Source organism: Falco biarmicus, chromosome 9, assembly GCF_023638135.1.
Source record: "Falco biarmicus isolate bFalBia1 chromosome 9, bFalBia1.pri, whole genome shotgun sequence".
In the NCBI taxonomy this organism is placed as follows: Eukaryota; Metazoa; Chordata; class Aves; order Falconiformes; family Falconidae; genus Falco; species Falco biarmicus.
Genome location: NC_079296.1, coordinates 43,441,535 through 43,461,601, shown reverse-complemented (window position 1 = coordinate 43,461,601; position 20,067 = coordinate 43,441,535). Strand labels below are relative to the sequence as shown.

At 41.1% G+C, this 20,067-nt stretch overlaps 2 protein-coding genes and 1 non-coding gene across 3 annotated transcripts in view; 2 read left to right on the top strand and 1 right to left on the bottom strand.

Annotated features, from left to right (window-relative positions):
• The window catches only part of PARG (poly(ADP-ribose) glycohydrolase), a 71,114-nt gene extending 71,037 nt beyond the window's left edge, over positions 1–77 (bottom strand). Inside the window, exon 1 of the mRNA XM_056351815.1 lies at positions 1–77. The gene's annotated coding sequence lies outside the window, so the exon portion shown is untranslated.
• LOC130154984 (mitochondrial import inner membrane translocase subunit Tim23) lies at positions 60–18,543 on the top strand. The gene is made up of 7 exons (XM_056351825.1): positions 60–218; positions 726–784; positions 3,833–3,926; positions 4,158–4,242; positions 6,522–6,580; positions 9,133–9,243; positions 17,888–18,543. Exons 1-7 carry the CDS (start codon positions 122–124, stop codon positions 18,001–18,003), a joined length of 621 nt encoding a protein of 206 aa, XP_056207800.1. The 5' UTR covers positions 60–121; the 3' UTR covers positions 18,004–18,543.
• On the top strand, positions 5,770–5,972 carry LOC130155642 (small nucleolar RNA SNORA74). Its single transcript, XR_008824137.1, has one exon. It is a non-coding gene; the product is annotated as a small nucleolar RNA SNORA74 (small nucleolar RNA).
• Positions 18,544–20,067: the final 1,524 nt, after the last annotated feature.

The following is a 20,067-nucleotide window of genomic DNA, read 5'->3' as shown; positions in this document are numbered from 1 at the left end:
CATGGCGACCGCGCTCCTCCCCCGCCGGCAGCGGCGGCGCGGGCCGGAAAGCAGCGCGGCGCGCTTTACGGCGGCGGCGCGGAGGTCGCTGCTGCGGCGGGCGGCGGGGCCCGGTGGCGCCATGGAGGGCGGCGGCAACTCCAAGGGCACGGGCCTCGGCGGCCTGTTCGGCGCCGGCGGGGTGGGCTACTCGCACGCCGACCTGGCCGGGGTGCCACGTGAGTACCGGCGCGCAGGGGCGGCCGGTGTACCGGCCGCCCTCGGCCCGGGTGGCGGGGCCGGGGTGTGGGGGCTGTGTCCGCTTTCCGTCAGCGGGCAGGGCCAGGCGGGCCTGCTGGCCCGGGGCGCGGCGCCGCCGGGAGATCGGCACGGCGCGTCCCGGGCTGGGGCTCTGCCGGCCGCCGAGCCCGCGGGAAGCCGAGCGCAGCGCTTCCCCCGCCTGCCGGGGCCGCCGGGAGCAGGGTGACACACGGGGCCCGCCGCAGCCGGGCCCTGGCGGGCAGCGTGGCGCGACGGGCGATGGTGACGGAGGCGGCGTGTCCGTCCCACTCGTGCCGCTCCCGTAGTCCCCCCTGAAAGCGGGGGGTTGTCGGCCGGGGCCGTATTTTACTCGGTTGTGCAACTTAAGCTTCAGCGCACGAGGTCAGCCCCCTTTTAATTCACTGGGTGGGAAATTGTTACTGGGGGAAGTGGTGGTCACGTGTTCTGGGTTTTTTTCCTTTCAGTAACTGGAATGAGCCCTTTGTCCCCGTATTTAAACTTGGATCCCAGGTATCTAGTCCAGGTAAGAAAGCAGCTTCTTTTTATTTTGTTGGACTCGATTCCGTTGTTTGTACAGTCGTGCGTGAAGGCGTCAAAAACCCCACAGTGCTGTGCAGTGTGCACTGAAGTCTTGAACTGTTGAGCAGGTGAAAGGAACGATTTTTTTCAGTATTGTTCCTAATAAAAGCTTGCAGCGCCATGGCATCTAAGAGAAGAAAATCAGTTTAAATATTTAGGATAAGTAAGACCGTTGCATCAATATAAGTGTCTCTCTCCATTGAAGAGGGGATGTCTCCCTCCGTACTCAGGCATACAGCCCCAAGCGCTCTTGCACAAGTTCTGCCATTTGTCACGCCCTCCACTGAGCCCCTTCAACCAGTAGGAGCAGCCAGAAACTCTCCACTCTTAAGCGGATCAGTTTTTTATACTGTGATGAGTTTCCTCCGTTTACAGAAGTGTTTAACCAAACCCCAGACCTGATACAGGCTTTGTCATCGGATGTGCTGACTTCACAGCACTTACCTTATGTCATTTCCCAGCTGAAGGGAGACCATCATGAAGTAGAGCTTTCTGGTTTATTCTACAGAATAATTATCATACTTACACAGCTGAACATTAGTTAACATCAGCTGATGGCCAGTAGGCCCCCATAAGGAAAATAAAATCCTAGAATGTTTTCCTTTCTCAACAATATTAACTACAGCTGAAAAGGTGTAGTTAATCCAATAAGGATGCATTTTTTAATGATTTTATTTAGTTAATATATATATTTATGACTTGGGTTATCTGAGAACATTAAGTTTTGTAGGAGCACTGAAGGTAAACGGTTGTGGAATGTCTGCTAATCTGTGTGCCTATTGTTTCACGGTATGCTGGGTCACAGCTTTTTTTAAGTGGAAAACTCTGAATGCAGTTCTGGGGGCTGTTTTTTATATTCCTCTCTCACTAGAAGCTGTTGTAGTCAAGATTACAACGTAACGTTCCCGTAGCAGTACAAAACAGGGGATATGCCTCTGTTTGAAGTAGATTCCCTAGTGTGATTAGGTGGCCTCCTGTTGAGTGGTCAAAAAAAACACTAAGTGATTATTTAGACCTCTTCTGAAAATACCCTCTCTAAAGCGGTCTTGTTTGGTTAGTACAGTATATCTGGAAACATACTGGTGTCAAAAATGGTATAACAGAATTTTGTTGGAACAATATGTGTATGCTAAAAGATTTTTTATTAAAAAAAAAAGGCTTGCTTGAAGAGAAAGTGCTACTGTCATGAATAACTTCTGAAACAGTTCCTTAGTGATGGAACCCTAGAGGTTACAGTTTGTGTTGTAACACTTCTCTTTATGTTCAGCACTAGCGAGTACATTGAAATAAATCTCACATTAAATGTGAGAATAAAACTTTACTTGGAACAAGTTGGAGACACAAGCTGTGGGGTCTCCATCCCTGAAGCAGCACAAACCCCAGCTACGGCCCTGAGCAGCCAGCGGTAGCTGGCCCTGCTTTGAGCAGTGCTTTTAGGAGCACTAAACAGTCTCCACAGGTCCCTTAAAACCTGAACTATTCTGTGATTCTAAAAACCCAAGGAAAAAGACATAGCTAATATTTTAGAATACAAGAACTTAAATTATTAGCCTTTAAAATTGGTTTGTCTGTGAAGGTGTGCGTGGAATGATGAGGGTCTCCTGTATTTAAAGACCATCCACTGGCTTTCAGAATGCAGAGGGAAAGTCAGCCTGATTGTTGAGAATCTTACATTTCGGTCCTGGCCTTCCCATAATGATGAGTGGTACAATGGTACTCATGAGTTTAAAACCCACTTTTTTTTTTTGTTGTTAGTCCAGTAATGCAGGCACAAAATGTGTTTTCTGCAATGCTTTTGTTACCTTCAACAGGTATGCATTATAAAATAGCATGCCAGCCTTTTGTCAGAAACCTAAAGGATAGCCCTCCTAGGTGTTTATAGAAACATAGAGGTTACTTACAGACAATGACAGCTTCATCCTGACCTTTTGGACAATAGTGAAAATTGTTGGGAACTGCTAAGTCGTGTACGCGCTCAGTTTCTCGAAATACCTAGTGACAGGAAAGATAGAAACCATATTATAGGTTCAGCTTATTGCTGAAGTATTCAGAGTTTTAGAAGCTGGGGTTATTTTCTGTATTGCCATCCACATTCAGTGCCAAGTATGGACTAAGTGCAATTATTTGAGCCTGCGGTTGTTGCGGTCATACAAATTGGTTAAATAGGGGGTGAATAATACCATAACTGGAAAGCACAGAAGCATTAAAAAAGAGATCTTACTGCTTTAGCACCTTATTGACACGTGTACGTCTTGTCGGTGTCTCATATACAAAAAGTGCTTTGGACCACCACCTCTCTACACATATGCTTGTTATCAGCCCATTTCTCTAGCTTTTTAGACCAATCTGATTTATGAGAACATAGGCCTGTCCCTGTGGGAGAAAGGTGGACATGTAAAAAACTACCAATCCCATATTTCATGCCTAATCATCACTTATTCTATTCCTTCCTTTTTTCATGTCTTTAAAATAGGTCACTTAGCGCAATAAAATACAGCTTTCAGTACAAGGGCAGTTTTTCTTCAAGGTCAGAGTAGTGGGAAACCTTAATGCATTTCTGCATCAGTATAGGTTGCTCGGTGCTGCGTAATCAGACAACAGGAATGTTTTTAGAGGGGAATGAATCTTGTGTTGTCTGCTGCAAGGATATAATAAATAATTATGCAAATAGTAATTTTTAAAAAGCCCAAACAACATCCCACACAGTATGAATTCCTTGGCTGCTTGATGTAATCTAGGATTACAGCTAGGTGGAAAAAAAAAGCTCACTATCTTTTTTAGGTCTTTTTTCATTCTTGTTAAAGCATACACATAGCATATTCCATCTCTATGCTTGCATAGACAACAGTTTTCCAGAAACACTGGTTGTACCTGTCTCTTCTTTAGTTCATTGTATGGATTAAAGAAAAAAGAAATGTAATATGGCCTACATTTTGAAGCTGGTATGCTTGGAAAATACAAAAGCATTTTTTTTTGTTTTGTTTCCCCCCAGGATACAGATGAGTTTATTTTGCCCACAGGAGCCAACAAAACTCGAGGCAGATTTGAGTTGGCCTTTTTTACCATTGGAGGATGTTGCATGACAGGTAGGTCTCATTGCTTAGTTTTTTCATTTTTCCCAACTGTCCAGGTAACACCTGTGTACTACAGTAACTGACAAAGATTGTTGAGTTCTGTCTTCTGCAATATAGCCTTACATAAACAGCTGTTTGACTTCAGTCTATACACTGAAGTCTCTTCTCAGTATTTGCTTCTAGTATTGTTCTTTTTGTTCCTTTTTCTTCTTAAAAACTAATAACTGACATTATGCTAACTAGGGGCAGCATTTGGTGCACTGAATGGTTTGCGACTTGGCTTGAAGGAGACACAAAATATGGCGTGGTCAAAACCTAGAAATGTACAGTAAGTGTTTAATCTCAAAAAACAGTACACTTCAGTGACAGAGTTGTTTCTTCCAGCTTCTACAAGGTTAGATCTAAATATGCTGCAAAAATAAATGTATTTTTGTGTCTTTAATGGGGAAAAATGAGAGTCAGTGTTTGTCTTCATCAAGTCACGAAATGTTTTTAGTTATAATGATGTTCGGTTCAAGCTTTCTGCTTTTCATTTAGTGACAAGTGCTATGTCCTCTGACTTACCTTAAATATTTGAGAATAGATCACTACTTTGATATTTACGAGTAATCTGCTTCAAACTCAAAATGATGGTTTTATATGATGACATATTCCCAGAAAAAAGCCCCACAATTTTGCTTTGAGCTGTTTTTCTCTGTCACTTACTTGAGAGTGAGGTCTCTCTCCTTTCCCAAACTTTTCAAACAGGAAGAAATGACAATTCAGGAGCAAGGCCCATGTGGATTTGCATTAGGCATGACATTGGTGCATGCTGCTGAGCAAGTGTTGCGTGGTGGAAGTTGTTCTGGATTGTGGTGTCCATGAACACCCACGGCATTCACTGTTTTCACCTTAGCAGATCATTTGAAAGAACACGGTAAAAATAGAGAGGCATTTTTTCCAGCAGTATGTTTCTCCTTCTAGAAGTACTGGTAGCTTAGACGTAACTGTCAGAAAACTTAGTGCCTCTGAAGGAGACATAGGAAACTAGAGGAATGGTATAACTGGGGGAAACAGTTTTCACTCCCACAGTACTTTGGAAAAAGGGAATTTTAGAGGAGGAATTTTAGTATTTCCTAGCACATTTGTCCAGGCTCACCTCCTTTTTAAATTCTGTTTCTGTATTCTTCATCCCCTTCTTTACCATCTTTAGAGTTAGAACCAAAATATCACCCACCATAATTATGACTCTTCTGTAATGTTCTAGATGAACAGGATTGTATTTTACATATTCAGAATGAGCCAAGTCAGACAAAACCACGCTCTTAAGCACAAGGGTAGCTGGTTCAAGCCCAGTAGGTGGCAGCCAGGCCGCACGCTGTTGGTAGGCCTTGCCCTTCAAGGGAAAAGGCCTGTTGAAGGTCATCACCTTGCAACAGTGTATTAAGTTCCATGTTTTCCTAATCAGATGCAGGGACCAGACTTGCCTAGCTAGTGTTTCCTTCAAATTTATCCTTAACATGTACATTATTTTTTTTTAATTTGAATTTTGCTGTTAATATTCTGTCATCAAATGTTTCACAGTATGTTATGGTTATTAAAATTACGAATTTTCTCATCCATTCAGAACTGATGCAATGTTAACAAAATGGGTGTTGGGGGTGTAATTAGGGGGAGATTGTCAATACCCTGGCATCTTAAATTTTTATTCTTGTTTCAGTGTTCCATTATTAAATTCATTACTTAACCATATTCAGTAATGGTCTGTGTCTCCTAATGAAAATTATAAAAAAAAAGGAAAAATAGTGGAGAATGAACTCAATTCAGAAGGAACATAACTTGTGATGATTTCATTGCTTTAAATGATAAACTAAGTTCCAGTGGTAGTCAGCTGTCCAGAGCAGTACTGTGCTTGTGACAGTGTTACACTGCTGGAAGATAAAGATCAGTCATTTCTTCTGGCTGCTGTTGTCACCATTCTGGAGACAACTGATGCCAAAAAGAAGTGGCATTGTGCTTCCCTGAGAGTGCACTAAAGATTTGCTTTCCTTCTTTAGTGCTAGTCTGGAAGCATACATACAGCAATACTCAGGATACTTTACCTTTTGTTGGGTGCTAAGTTTGACAAATGGAAGTGCAAAAGATTGCCTCTTTCTGACTGGCTTTTAATACCCATGCCATTTGTTCAGGCATCGCCATGCTCCCTGACACATGGTCCCTGTATTGCTTGCACCTCCTAGAAGAGCATTTAAGCTTCCTTGGAGGTCTTTTACCCAGTTAAGTCAGCATAAGTGTATCAGTCATTCTCAGTAGCTATGTGTAGTCGTCACGTACGCAACATTTATCAACTGGGGTTAGAAAGTAATTCAAAGGGAAGAAATTGGATTCTTAATAAGGGCCAAGTTTGACCTGGAAAGAGAGAAAACCTTTCCTAAGACTTGAGGGGACTAAATACTTGCTCTCGGTATTGCCTGTGTTACTGTTTGTAGTATCTGTGATAGAGGAGATTATGTATTACCAAGCTGTGTGCTCTTCCTTACTGTTTTCTTTTGAAGGGCTTTTGGTTCATTATTCCAGTGTTATTAATGAGATGTGTAGTGTAAACACATTATTTTAATTCCTTTCTAGAATTCTAAATATGGTGACAAGGCAAGGAGCATTATGGGCCAACACTCTGGGATCTCTGGGTAAGTAAAGTTGTTGTATTGTAGGGAAAACAGTTTAAAGATGTAACTGATGGGAAAGTATTCTTAAATTTTCATTATGAAATCCAACAGAAAAATCTGCAAGTTTTTTTCTTTGGATCATGAGGACATTTCAGTAGACATTGAAAAGGAAATTAAAGGCTAAAATGGAATCTGAAGCCTAAGTAGCCAAAAGCCTCTAATTAAAACCCAATATTTTTAGTATATTACAAACAAGAACTCTAGTTGCAGAATAACAGGCATAACTGAAGTTATAGATAACGTTTACTTGTTAATACATGGCAGTGAATTCACAACTTAAGGCAAAAAATAAAATTAATACATCTGCAGTAACTTTAATAACCTAAGACAACACTCAGTGGTCATGTAAGCAACTGCCAGATGCCTGTTTCCTGTTAAAGAGTCAACAAAATGTTTATCTATAGAAGAAATAGTGACTATAAAGATTTATCCTTTTATGATGGCAGCTTAGCTAGATATGATGCCACCCACTTGAAATCTAAACGTTGCTTATAATTAATACAGGTTAGAAAAAAAGAGAAAAATTATCAAAGCCTAATGTAAGGAAACTTCTGTGAACTGAGGCTGGGTTGGCAAATAAAAATCACATCAGTTCCCTCAGAAAACCCACTCTTCACATGATCTCATAGAATTCAGTGGAATAACTAATGCCCTAGAGCATACAGGCTCTTTGGCTTCCCCCCAGGTCTTAAAAGACCGAAGGGTGCTCCATTACTCTGAAAGGAAAAATCAAAAACTGATGAAATTATTCTGAAGATTAATGATGTAACTCGTTGCCCCACAGAGTGGTAATAAAAGAGAAATCAGCAATATTTACAATAGAGATTACATCATGTTGCAACCCAATCTACTTATATTTGAATCTTGAAAAACACATCAAAGGATAGGTTAAGTTGCATTTACTACATTTGGTTTGAGTCTTATTTCTAAGGAGTAGATTAGTCTGCCATTTAACCGAGACACCAGCTTTTGAGCCACAATATAGAGGCCATGGTTAGAGATGGGATTCTGAACTACAGTAGGAACAGCACTTCTCATAAGAGTTGCATATGCCTAGTGAGTTTTATGGTGGGATGTATTTTTGTTTTTTCTTATTTTTTATTCCAAATGTAATGAAAACATGTCTGAAAACTGAGATGCAGGCACAGCGGAGTTCAAGGTTCCAGGTTAAGTGACACATTAACAGGTTTTTCCAGCTGTGTTTGAAGAAATTACTCAAGAAAATGTTTGTGCATTCCAGTAACAAATGGTTATATTTCTTACAAAAGATGGCCTACCAAGTCACAGAGTTAAGCTGAATTTAGTATTTTGGGATTTGGTATAGCTTTGCCTTTTCCTAGCTACCAGACAAGTTCCTTTCAAGGAGCTGAAGTTTTTTTGCATGTTCTTTCACTTGTGCAGCATTTCTTTTGGCATTACTGATAAGAAAAAAGATTCCTTTTGGCATTACTGATAATTTTTGTCATTCTGTTCCTGAACAAAGGTAGCAACATATGTGTTAAACTATTTTTAAAAATGTTGTTTAACTCAGCTTTTCATTCCCCTCATTGTTAATACTACATGCTGCTAAGACAAGGTAAAATACCATTGCCTATGCTGAAAGGAGAAAGATGGTACTGTTCAACTGATCCACATTAATATGGTTGTTCATGAAGAATTTACCTGCTTTTTTTTAGCAAAGTAAAGATTTGAATTTCTTGGAGGACAAGGGATGAATTAAATTGGCATTGTGTCTTTGTCACTTAAAGAACGGTAGAATATGTCATTATTTTAGTCAGCTTGAAATATATCATGAGGTATAAAGGATGGGCATGCCTTCTCCCTTCATCAAAATGCATACATTATACATACCTCCATACTAAAAGACTGTGATTTCACGTTCTGTTCCTTTCCAGGACAGTCCCCAAAGTTCTCCAAAAGCAAAAGGCCCTTTGGGAACAAAGTTATGAGGTGAAGCAGCTGTCAAATCCCAAGCAATTTAACAGTCCTTTACAAGGGAAATGTAGCCCATTGTACTCCAGCCCTTGATAACATCACCTGAATGCAGCACTTAACTTGCATTTCATCTTGGTCACATGAGGTCAACAATTTTCTGTGCTGCCTAGAAAGCGTTGTTGCCTTTAGTTTCACATCACCCACAGAAGACAGTATGAAGCCTGCCAGTACAGTTAAACCCTCAAAAGTTATTTCAAACGAATTTCAATTAGCAAAACAGGCTTAAACTTCAGTCAGTGCTTTATGTCACATATTTATCATGACTTGAGGCAGTACTAGATGTCATGAGGAATGCTACTTTATAACCAAACTATAGCTAGAGAAGGGAAAATTATCTGTAAAACAGAAACAGGTCTGGGAAGAAAAACCACCAAAGACAGGATTTTGCAGAGAAATACCCTCCCTTTAAACAAACAGAAAATCTCTGCTTCAGAAGTGTAGTCTAGTTACACCAGGCCTGGATTCTGAGCCCTTTGTCTCAGAGAATGGGAGTTTTAACTAACATTTTTCTTTCTCAGCTCTACTTTACAGTGCATTTGGAGTCATAATTGAAAAAACACGAGGTGCAGAAGATGACCTGAACACCATAGCTGCTGGAACCTTGACAGGAATGCTATACAAAAGCACTGGTAGAGTAGCAACGTGTTTCTAGTTTTCCTTTTCTTGTGCTTTATCCTAAAAATTCTCATTCCTTTTACTAAATACCGTCCTGTTGTGAAAATTGGCAGTGTAAAAATGGTACAGTAGGAACTAAGACTTATTAGTTCAGTGTGTACAAAGCCGAACACTCTTTTTCACACAGCTAAGACTACTTAAAGAAAACTTGCACTCCAAAAAAAAATTTCCAGCTGAATTAAATGGATTCTTCCCAACTTGCACAGCACTAACAATAATCAATGAGAGCCAAATTATGTCTGTTACACATCTATACTGAATAAACACTCAAATGTTTACTGAGACTTATAGTGCAGCTGTGTGAAAAACATGCTCGGCTCATTCTTAGCCATGTTTTTCAGGTATAGCAGGAATAAAACCAATAGTTTCTCAAGTCCAGGAGTGGATGCAGGCAAATGGGAACTCCTTTCCAAAGGGAAAGAGGGCCAGGCAGGGGAGGGGAGGAATACACAGAGCACAGCTTGACTGCTTCAAGATGAAACTTAAAAGTGACTGATGTGATAGTATCTGGAGCCACAAAACAACTATACATACACATAGAGAAACTGATATATTTATAAAGTTATTACTTAGCCGTTTGTGAAACTTGTCTTGTGGTAGGACTCTAGGCTTTGCATAGTGGTCAAAACCAACAATGTTATTTGAGAACACCATGGATTTAAGGTTAGTTTGCTGATGCGTACCGAATTGTTTGCAGAAGAGAGGGTGGGTCTGAGCTTCATCAGCAAAACACCTGTTAACACATATTCCAAGCTCAACAACTGGATCATCTTTTTTTTTGAGAGGACTTCTGGATACCACAGATTAACATTACCACAGGAAAAAATTATAAACTTTTAAGTACCTTGATGGAGGTTTGGCTATGTGATTCACCTGTATTTTACTGAGGAGATAATTCCAGAATTAGCCTATGTACTTTTACATATCTAACTGAGCTTCAGTGTCTTAGAAATGTTCCTGAAGGCCAGCAAAACAGTTTAAGAAGTCTTATTTTCCTGTTGGCCTAGACTAATTGAAACCAAAAATAATTGGCTTTAGCAGCCTTCATAAATACAACGTGTTTATGCAAGGTTAAGTGCAAGATTAGTAATCTTTTGTAATCAATTATTTACTTGGGATTTCATGAGTGATATGACAGATTACCAACAACAGCTGGATAGAGTAGCCGTATAGAAGTCTTATCATTTTCTGTAGGAAGTCATTAAGAACTACCATCTTACGCTCCAGTAGAAGCTTCTGCCTTACCTTTCAGAAGCATAGGGTTGGCCTTATGTGTAATCTTTTTTTGGCACAGTGCAACAGCTACAGTCACATGCACAGTCAACCTAACACTACAAAAATTTTTCTTAGCAGAGCACAGGGGGATTTTTGTTTTGTAACATAAAATCTGCTGAGCTACTAGTGGGGCTGATAAAGGTAAATGTAGTCAATAAGTCTGTATCTATTACAATATTGGATTTCAAGTGTGTCATGCATATGAACTGTAGTGCACAGAAACTCAAAATAAATAAATTTTTCACCATATGCATGAAATCAGAGTAGCACAGTAGACCTAAAAGGTCGAGGATTAGTTCTGGAAGTGAAAAAGATAGTATTTACATCTGTCTGAAGAACTTAATTCCAAATCTTATTTTCCTTTTTCATGCTCTATCCCTCTTGTTGCTTCTCCCATGCTTCCTCTCCTGTCATCTTATGCCAGAATGCCCTTCCTAATTCTGTATGGTAAAGCTTCCCTCCTTTACACCTTTACCCAGCATCAATATATATTTACCTTAAAAAAACATGAATATTTAAACCATATGCAAATGATTAGTTCATATCTGTGACATATATCAAGATTGTAATCATTTCCAGTGTTACACAGAATGCCATGTTGTGTTGGCATTAAAAAAGGAAAATTTGAAAGCTTTCAGGGACATTTCTGTTATACATCCTCATATTTTAGTGTCAGCAAGAAACTCCCACAAACATGCCATTTCAAATCAAGGCTGTTCTGCAACCTACAAAGGGTGGCTATAGAGTTGGAGGCAGTGCTGTTCAAACACTCAGATTTCCCGGTACCATCACTCCTGTTATTGTAAAGAGATCAGGAACATATTTAAGGAGAAACTATAAAATATGGCAGGTTTTTTATTACAACTTTCTGGTCCACTTTTAAACATAGCCCTGATGGAAGAACCCTATCAGCAGCCCTGCTGACCTGAAAAACACTCTTGCGTACATACACTACATAACCTAGATTGAATTTCTGAAACAAATAGTTAAGCCTTTGCTGAGGGGAATATGTGGACAGGAAAAAAAAATAGTGGGAAGACACTTTGAAGGCTGAGATTTGTTGCCCCGAACTGGTCCCAGTTTTCACAATTTGTCCTTGTAGAAGTGTTAATCATTACCAGAATGCCAGCAGTCAAGCAAAAGAAAGAGGCTTTCCAGAATATGCATGTTCTCAAGCTGTTAGATTGTGAGCAGTTTTGTGCAAGGCTAGAACAACACAGCTTGTCTACGAGAATATGAAAGAGCATTAAAAAGTCTGCAGGGGAGGACTGTGGAAGTTCAGCCTGTCTGTGTTCACTGGAAGTGGTGTAAAGTCACTGAAAGTTCCCCATTGCAAGTGACTGAAGCAGTGAAGCCCCTGAGGGTCCTCCTTGGAGCAAGTCAGATACTATTAACTCACCATTATAAATCAAATGTTAGCTGAAATCTGCCTCAGCATGCTATATGGCTTAAATTAACGGATGTTGAATTGAGTTTCAAAGTAAAACTGATTTGAGGAGTTTTGAGACAGCATATTAGGTCATCCCTTCGACCAGAGTGACCTCTAGCTTTCAGACTTATTTGAAATGGAATCTTAACATCAAGATTACTTACTAGATTTTATCCTAAATGTAGCAATGCAAGTATAGTTATTAACTTGTTACACTAGACTTGCAGCTTCATGGAAGCTGACTTTTGAGCTCACAACTTTAACTGAATGTTTTAGGTAGAAGTTAAGTGACAGGCAAAAGAAACCCCTGTGTGTTCCTTTGCTGGTGGTGTATGTAGTAGAAGCGTTGCAACTTGGTCAGTCCTCTTTGAGTTTTGCTGAAAGGGAGTGATAACCTAAGTGCATAAGGATGGTTTTTCCATTTAATAAATATTATTTATTCTTCAGTTTCAAGCAAAGACAGAAATGAAGATCTGTTATGCAATTCTTTTTCTGATAAATGTTGCAAAGCACAAATACCAACATATCTTAAAACAGATATTTAGCCCTCTTGTATGTGTTTTCAACCTCTTTTCTAAATCAAATGTCGTTGTTTTGTCGTAACTGTGTTAGTCTCTGAAAGTAGCAAAAATCAAAAATATGATTGTCACTGTGCACTATGTCACTATTACCCCATTCCACTGTGAAAATGCATGTGGTTCCAGTCATCACTCCACAAAGGTACAGCTGGCTGAGGATCTTACAATTCTCCTCAGGCATGCAGGACTGATCACTCAGGGAAAAAGATACTGAGCTGGGTAGGACTTTGGACTGGCACCCAGTGTGACAGCCATTGATTTCTCATTGAAATTCCTGACAGAGGCTTCAGTAAGCAAAAAAGTTAAATAACCTTTACCTCTTATCTGAGGGTTGCACAGGTTGTAGATGATCTTTTTCTTAGATAATTTTTTTCCCCCTCTTGAGGTTAAGGAAAACAGGAGCAAAAATAATGCTTTTGAACAAACTGAATCATTTTGTTTACTGTACTTCTGTGCAGTAGGAACACGATACTAGATAGAGCATCTCATGCCTTTTGCGCAATAGACGTTACGTTATCTGGTATAAAACGGTGTGCATCTGAAAAGAAGGGAATTGCATGCAAGTGGTAGCTGAAAGGAGTAGTTGCCTTTTAAGCCCTCAGAAAACAACCCTGAAAAATCAATACATTATGAATTAATTAAAGAGGAGCTAAATGTTTTATTGCTAGCAGTAAAGTCTGGCCAGAGCTAGAGATCAGTTTTGTGACATTCAGTGGGTAGAAGTTCAGGGCAGTTGTGTTAGCTAACTGCTTCTTCAGCTGTAAAAGCCTCTTCCCTTTGGGCTTAATCTGTGTTTTTCTTTGGGCCAGGCAGAGCTTTTCTCCTTGTTTCTGTTGGGGCGGGGCAGGAACGAGGGGCTTTTTGCAGATTGCTGCAGCTATGGCCCAAGGATATCTTATTTTTCTGCATTATTTGGAGAAAAGTGAAGGATTTGCTTCTGAACTTCAAAGTTCAGGTCTGTCTGGTGCTTTAGAAATAAAGAACCTGTGTTAAAACCTGCTTTTAACTTAACAAGTCTATAGGACTCACTCTAATGGCATTTAGTGAAAGGATTTTGTTTCGGGTCTGAAATAAGGAAGAAATAAGAGCAAAGTACAAGCAGGCACTACAGGTAGTAGCCTGCAGAGGCTTTCTTTGTTACTTGGGGGCTGATGTCTAAAAGTACACGTGGCCACCGAGAGCAGCACTGCCTTCTGCGTGGCTCTGCTAAGCAGAAACGGTGAACTGAGTTCTCAGTGTTGCAGGGTTCTAGCTGCCTTTTACGGTAGCTTGAGTAGTCTCCTGTCAGCTAGGTGCTGCTGCTTTCACTCAGTGAGAAGACAGGGAATTTTAATAATGTTTTCAAAGTAATTTCAACAGCTTCAATACTTACAAGTTTGTAAATTAAATAGTAAATTTTTACTGGTTTTCCAATTTATCCTTCACTCCACAGTAAGTACAGGAGACATTCCCTGTTTCAAGCTTTGTGTTTCTGTATTTTAACCACAATACTGTCTTAGCTGCAGCAGTCTGAGAGCAGAACATGCTTTTCTGGAATGTATCTTGTTTCCAAAAAGAAGTTTGCCGGTTTCCGCAATAATTTCTGTACCCACAGACTTTGCCCACACTTCAAAGGTTTCATAAAATGACCCTAGTGGAGCAGCAGGAGGAAACTCTTCAAGTTTTCTACTGACGTGGGACCACCCACAGATGTTCAAAGGAATGTCTGGCTGATGGTTCAGTGGCTCTGGTTAGCTACCACTGTGCTTGACCTTGGAGCAAAACTGAGCTTGCCTTGTACATTTGAAAAGTCAAGCCCTTTAAACCATTTTAAATGACTTTTGTTCATGGAAGCCCTAAATGAAGAGAAACTGTTTGCATTCTGAATATCTGGGAGAGAAAGACTGGAAGACAGAAAAGTAAACACAACAACTATTAACACTTCTTTTGTTTGGCATAAATATGTGGGTCTGGGTTTTCAGTTAAGGTATTTCTAGTGCTTGTTGTTGGATGGTTCTTGCTTTAAACATCCCACAAACTGTCCCGGGATAGTGGAGTAACACATTTTGAAAACAGAGGCAGTAAAGTCCTAAACAGAAGATTTTTCCCTCGTGTTATGCAACATAGATAATGGCTTTACCTACTACGAGTTAAAATTCAGTGTTAGGAGTGGATCATACCATGAAGAAAAGCAAAGCTGTTCTGTTAGAACGCTGTGTGTCATTGCATAGTGTACTCTGAAACCTATTTTAAATGTATAGAAGAGGGACAATACTCTGGGGAAAGGGTACAGCAGCTAAAGAAAGGCAGAGAACTAAATTCTCATTTAAGAGAGCATCAGATGTATCTTTGGAAACCCATAGCAGTTCTCAAGTATTGTGCAAGTTGCCTGATCTCAAAATACCTGCTTTCAGAAATGTTTGTCAGCTGGAACTTTTAAGTTATCTTACTCAGACATGCAAGATTAGAGGCTTAGAAACAACCGTGTTTCTAGCAGGGTTTTTCAAGGCAGACTTGGTATCGGAAGCTTGCAGGGAGTGATTGCAGAGGAGGGGTGGGAACGTGTTGTATCATGCAAACACAGCTGGGACAGGAGTGGAGAATTTTTTTTTTTCTCCTTCTAACAAGGTAATCTTCTCAGAGGGCTTAACATTTCCTGCCCAGCAACTGGGCTGCATTCTACAGTGCCTTACTGTTTGAAGTCTGCCACAGACCTGGAGGTATTTACTCAAATGCGATTCTAACCAGTTAGGGAAAGGAAAGTTTTTTCTTTCCCTTCTTTAATAATTACTGTGGATAGTTCAGAAGCCAGGTACAATTGCTACAAAACAAATAACTAATAACATTTTGTAGCAGAAGCATAGGAAACCTGGTCAGAAACATTTCCTGCATGCTTTCTTCTTGGATTTTTTCTCACTCAGTAAATGCACCTATACCAACTGCACAAGTTTAGTTCTTCCTGTTCACGAAACAGATTTCCGCTGAAGCATCTTCAGCAAAGTCCCTAAGTTTTCTACAAGAACTGCAGACTGCTTTAGACCCTCCTAAGTGGATTCAGAGCTGCCATCCTCACCTGGCTGACCTCAGCATGTGAAAATATTAACAACATTTTGTGTTAGGAGCAGTATGTTTTAGCAGCACTCTGTCTTAAGTCTGCATGGATGCTAGAAGGTGGCTCAGCTACCCAAATTAAAGAAAGTACCTTTCTTATACAATCCCGACTTCACAGAATCTGGAATCTTCATCAGCCTTCAACCTAGCTTTCTTCCATAGGAAGGATAGGATTTTAAGGGAAAAGTAGAGGAATTGAACCTGGGGGCTGAGGGAAGCGTCTGCAGGAATAGTCATAGCTCTGTACAGTGAGGATGTTCTGCATCTTGTGCATTTTCCTGTACACTGTAATGGTAAGGAGCCCTCTTTGGAGGTTTCTTCTGTGAGCAATTGCAGAATTTCTTCTGTGAGCAGAAAAATCAGGCTTGTCTAATGTTTTATTAATTTTTCCCCAAAAGTAATGAGAAGTTAGTACATTTCCAGATTATCTCAAATACTTGTTTTGCACAAAGTGTCCTTTAAATTTCACCTGTGGCCTTTTGCCAGAAGCTGCTTGCACATGGTTAGTTCTGTTTACCCAGCTGCAACCCCTTCATGTGAAAAGCCTTCTGTGCAACAAGTTCAGGATGAATTATCAAAACTAAGTCTACATTTGTGTTCCTAGATTCTGATTTAGGCACGTAGGTGCATAAACAGTATGGCTTTCCTTATAGCTGTTGAATTCTCAACAGTTAGGGCAGTGAATTCAGTTAGGTGTATATCCCAAAAAACTCTCAGATAGTCGCAGCTGGTCTGGCAATGAAATTTCTAGAAACTATGGCTAGACATGACCTCTAGTACCAAGTCCAACTTCCCCTATCAGTACTGCAGCTTCTTGGTTTCATTACCTGCCTGGGCAGTGTGAGTAGGTTTAACAGCTCCAACGAAATCTTACTTAATCTTGCAGCACAGGTAACGCAGTCTCAGTCTGGCTGACGCCAGCAGCTTGTTGCCCCGCTACAAGCCTAAATGCAGTTCTCCGAGACAGCTTCATGATCCATAATGGAGGGAAGAAAAAAAAAAAAAACAAACCAAACAACCAAAACCCCACAAAACAAAAACCAGCCACTGATTACTGAGATTCATTGGTTTCAGGTTTGAGGAACCTGAATTCCACTGTCAGTTTTACCAGTAAAGCAGGCAGGTTTATCTAGCGGTAGAGCAGAAGCTGGCCTTGTTCTATATACTGTGCACATTATCCAACTTGATTCAGCTGGGATTGATGAACACTGCAGAATCAAATTCAGTGAGGTCTTTCTAGTGTTGAGGGTCATACAAGATCTTAGGTATTCCTGTGCATTTATAGCACTTTCTGGAAGCTTTATGAAGGCATTTTCTACTGCTGAGGAGTAGAAACATTTTGCCATTTGGAAAAAGCAGCAGTTCTGCCCCGGCGCAGCACAACCCTCACATGGATGGAATGGCCTTGCAATGCCATCTGACTCCCAGCTCCAGCCAGGTGCTGGCTGCCAGTAGCAGCCAAACTTGCCCAGTATTTTTACTTTCACAGCTTGCAGAAGCTTCAAGTCTTCAGTGAGCAGTAGGAATTTAAAAATAATTTTTAATCACCTGCATGACTCAGGTTTTGCCATTGCAGGATGATGATTTTGAACATTAGTAATAGTAAGAATAAAGTTTTTCAGTGTATGCCCTAGCAAATTCTTGCCAGTTGATCCCTTTCATCTACTTTTTCTTTTTTCCCCAAAAGGCTTTAAAATTTTAAAAATCAGTGATAAGTTCAGAGTTGTGGCCCTCATGAATCTCTGCAGCCCGCGGCCGCATCCACATCAGCTGCTGTTGTGTTCACTAGTTCCCCTCCTGTCCTTTCTGCCCCTGCCCCAAACCTAGTTACTATAACTGACAAACATTATTACTATTCCTCATCTAAAATCCTAAGTGGATGAGTTCTTAAAGCAGAAAGAGAACATATCTATCTGTAAACACCTGTGTTGAGGACAGATGGAATAAAATAGGGCCTGGGAGAAGCCAACTTTGCTTTGAGTGTTCTGTGGTTCACTGGGGCAGTAGGGCTAACACAGTTTGAGAGGAAGCCATACCAGCAGAATTAATGTCGGGATCAGGAAGGATCTTTCTTGAGCCTGGCAAGAGGTTTGAGGGGAGGGTAGAATTAGCAGAGGTACCCTTTCTGCAAAGTTATAAAAAAAAAAAAAGGCAGCTGCGTTTCATTAAGCTGACCATTTCCTCAAGTGTAACTTTAATGGGTTTCAATTTGTTTTTCTTTTTCAGGTGGAGTGCGTGGGATAGCACGAGGTGGCATTGCAGGTCTGACGCTTACTGGCCTCTACGCTCTCTATAACAACTGGGAGCACATGAAGGGCTCCCTAACCCGGCAGTCCCTCTGAGCAGGGCAGCCAGCGCTGGGCAGAGGACACGCTTGCGTAGTCACCAATCAAATCAGTTGCGAGATCTGTCTGGTGCCCCTTCCTATTTTATTTACAATTAGTGTGAAACTGAAGGAAGCTATACTGGAAGGAACCTTTTGACACCGCATAGCTGGACTGGCCCTTTCCTTTCTGCCAGCCAGTCGCTGGAGAGGCAGCAATATTTGTTGGACCTGCAAGTGAGCAGAGTGGCCACCAAGATAGAGTCTCCCTGACACGCTCACCAGCTAGCCCTGGGCCAGAGCTACGAGGCATGCTCAAGCCCCATAGCTGTACCTGCTGCGCTGCCAGGTTTGTTCGGTTGCGTGAGCTACAATGCTAGCGCTGTGTAATAAAGTCTGTGTCCATAGAACTATTCACTGCGGTCTTCCAGCGTGCATCGCCCGGCCAGCCAGCGCGTTAAGTAGCAGCTGGCACAGGGCAAGGCTTGCTGCTCTGACAGCGCAGGGTAAGCTGTAAAAAGGGACATCGTCATTAATAAAAAGGGTGGTACTGATGCAATGCTGTTCCTATACTTTGCCGTTCCTGGTACTGATAAGACAAAAAAAAGTGTGCTGTATCCAGTGACTCATTTACAGTTTTGTTTTGAGGGACCGGTGTGATAAAATCCTGGGGGAGTTAGTGGGCAAGGGGAAGCGAATTCACAGGCCGACTGTCTCCTGATGTGAGATTATGGCGAGGCATACAAGGGCTTGACTCCAGTCCCTTACTTGCTCCAATAAATAAGGAACTGGTTGTTTCTGGGTCAAGTGCTGTTGCAGAACAGTCATTAGTAAATTATCAAAATGGAGGTGCTCCAGTATCTCAGATCTTGTTTAGCCAGCAGTTGGAAACCAAGCAGTTTCATTGCCTATTGCAATTTTTATTTTGCATTTATTTTATATTGTCACTAGTTTTTAATTAGCGCCAAGCTTCCCCCCCCTGCCCCCAAGTAATGTTTGTAGGTTATTAGAGGAATGAAGATGTGATGAAGCCACGCCTCCAGCATTAAAATTAAACCACATACCAAACATTGCTTGCAGATAAATCAAAGAGCAAGTCGTGAATTAGTTCAGAAATTAAGAGTTATTGTACAAGAGCTCATTCCTTCAGTTCTTAAACAATTAAATAGGTCTGAGATATCATGAAGGCAGAGCAAGGGAAAACCAAGAAACTTACTGCTCAGTAAGCAACTTAATGCAAAACAAGTTTACTTTGAGTTCTTCCTATTGAAACAGCTCTTGATAGCTACACCACACCCAACAAAACAAAATATTAGAGAGAAGATAGTAGTACTTACCTTCCCCTAAGAAGAAATGCACCTTTGCTAGAAACCTCATCAGAGGATAGCTACTGAGACTGGGTTTTTGTAGAGTAAGTGCCACAGCTAACGAGCCTTCACAGTTGAACTCAATTAGCTTTCTTTGGCTACCAGTTAAAGAAAGATGCTTTACACCAGCACTTAACTAGGTGTAGCATAAAGGAAAGAAACCAGGCTCTTTCTGACCTGCTTTTGTAGCTGCTGTTCCTCATTAAGCCTTATGTCCCAGTCCGTCAGCCGGCTGTGCGTTACTGTTGCGGTGTTAGAGCTGGACCTTCTAGCATGTATTTGTCAAGGGCTGTACCACCAAAGAAACCGTCTTTTACATCGCAGGCTGCAGAAGGGTGACATGGGCACAAGCTGCACGGCACTGTCACATGGGACGTCAGGAGAATGTGTGCATTTTCAGAGTTTTTCTCCCCATTGGCATCGGCAGGTTCCCCCCTACTCATGTTTCTTGGTCACCATTAATAGAACTTAAAATTCTACATGCTTGGCAATGCTGATTGAAGGGCTGGTAGCTGCTTTATGGGCTGATGGTGTCAGGAACTTTGTAACGTATCTTTTAGGTTTTCTAGAGACTTTTCCAGGACTGATACATGACCCAGGAGCTCTCTGCCCCTAAGTGGAATATTAAAGCTGTGAGGCTCAAAAAAATGTCTCTCCTCCTTTAGATGCACTGGAGATAATGTAGGAACAAGCTTTTGTAAGTACAAAGTTGCCAC